We start from the raw sequence: 1,621 nt of genomic DNA, 5'->3' as shown, positions 1-1,621 counted from the left end.
CATGAGAGCTGTGGCCTGCCATCATGACCCCGCACTCCCTCCCCTCTGTTGTTAGATATCTTGAGATGTATGTTGTATTATGTATATGTGCTTTGCTATGGAGTTTTTTTCCCACTTTAGGAGCCTGGTCTAAATTGTACCTTTTCCCATCTTTTACGGGGCGCCTTGTGGCGACCGATCAGCTTTCCTGATCTGCAACCCTGTACACTGTTTGTTTGTCTAACCTTGAACGGGTTTGTGCTGAAAGCAAAGTTTCGTTGTACATTTGCAATGACAACAGAGACCTATCCTATACCGTAACTATAAATACAGAAAACAGAAAGTAGACATACTGCAGAACAACAGTTTTTATTCTGCAATCAGGTGACTATAGCTACACAAGATTCTAGAGTATATTACAGTTCAGCAGAGATGATAAACGATGTCATGACAAGCAGAGCAGATTGTCCTAGACTTCCCAGCATGGTCGGTAGACTCGCCCCACCATGCACCTCATGGTGTCCCGCCTCAGGATGGGGAAGCTCAGGTCCTGGTTGGCGGGTCTGTGTTCACCGGTCTGGCTCTGGTCATCGGCTCGCCGCTTGTAGAGGGCCATGCCGTTGCGCAACACTTGCAGCTCCCGCCAAAGACTGGGATCAGCGACAACGATGACCCTGGACCCTCTGGCTTTGCCGTCCGCCGCGGGGTCCGCCGCCACTGCCTCCTCGCTCATCAGAGAGGCGAAGGCGTCCTGCTCCGAGGAGCTGTCCTCCACCAGGCCGCCAGGCGAGGTGGAAGAAGAAGAGTGCAACAAGATTGCAGCGGCAAGGATGACGGACATGAGGCTCTGTCTCATGGTAAGGATCTGTTCAAAGATTGATCAGGTTCACGGAGGAATCTCTCTTCGGAGGTCTGGATGGGACTCTAAGATTCGCCTTGATCTTTTATACTCTTTGATCTGTCCACGTTGGCATCATCAAAAGTTCCTCCTTTTGTGTTCAGGAAATGAGCAGAAAGTCGTAAAACAGAGCCAAGTGGACATCCGGCGGCGTCCAAGTGTGTCGTCTCAACGTCCGTTAATTAAAGTTCCCGTAAGTGTGATGGAAGACATCAGAGCGTTGATAAAGAAACAGTCGGATCCCTAGGAGCCGGTGAGAACATGGGAAAAGGTAATCCAAAATGTCTACCCTTTAAAATAATGGCGATGGATTAACCACCCATGAAGCGCATTGTGCTTTGGTACACTCGTTCACTTTTGTTGTCGCAAACGTCGAAGCGGATTAATCGCGACTGAATGGTCGTTGAGGTGTTTGTTTGGTCCCCGGTGACACATCCTGTCAGCGTGTCCCGAGAACAATGTGGAAGTCCGTGTCATCACACCATCATATCATCAAAAATATAAACAAAACCCAAAACCCAGTGAAGTTGGCGCGTTGTGTAAATCGTAAATAAAAACAGGATACAATGATTTGCTAATTCTTTTCAACCTATATTCAATTGAATAGACTTCAAAGACAAGATACTTAATATTCAAACTGGAAAACGTTGTTATTTTTTGCAAATATTAGCGCATTTGGAATTTGATGCCTGCAACATGTTTAAAAAAAGCTGGCACAAGTGGCAAAAAAGACTGACAGAGTTG

General features: G+C 46.9%; 1 protein-coding gene across 1 annotated transcript; it reads right to left on the bottom strand.

The window, feature by feature from the left end:
- Nucleotides 1–340: 340 nt before the first annotated feature.
- pmchl (pro-melanin-concentrating hormone, like) lies at nt 341–887 on the bottom strand. The gene has a single exon (XM_061877244.1). The coding sequence runs from the start codon at nt 833–835 to the stop codon at nt 449–451; it is 387 nt and encodes a 128-aa protein (XP_061733228.1). The 5' UTR covers nt 836–887; the 3' UTR covers nt 341–448.
- Nucleotides 888–1,621: the final 734 nt, after the last annotated feature.

Source organism: Nerophis ophidion, linkage group LG17 (assembly GCF_033978795.1).
Source record: "Nerophis ophidion isolate RoL-2023_Sa linkage group LG17, RoL_Noph_v1.0, whole genome shotgun sequence".
NCBI lineage: Eukaryota > Metazoa > Chordata > Actinopteri > Syngnathiformes > Syngnathidae > Nerophis > Nerophis ophidion.
The sequence above is the reverse complement of the archived record's forward strand: the minus strand, read 5'-3'. Positions and strand labels throughout refer to the sequence as shown.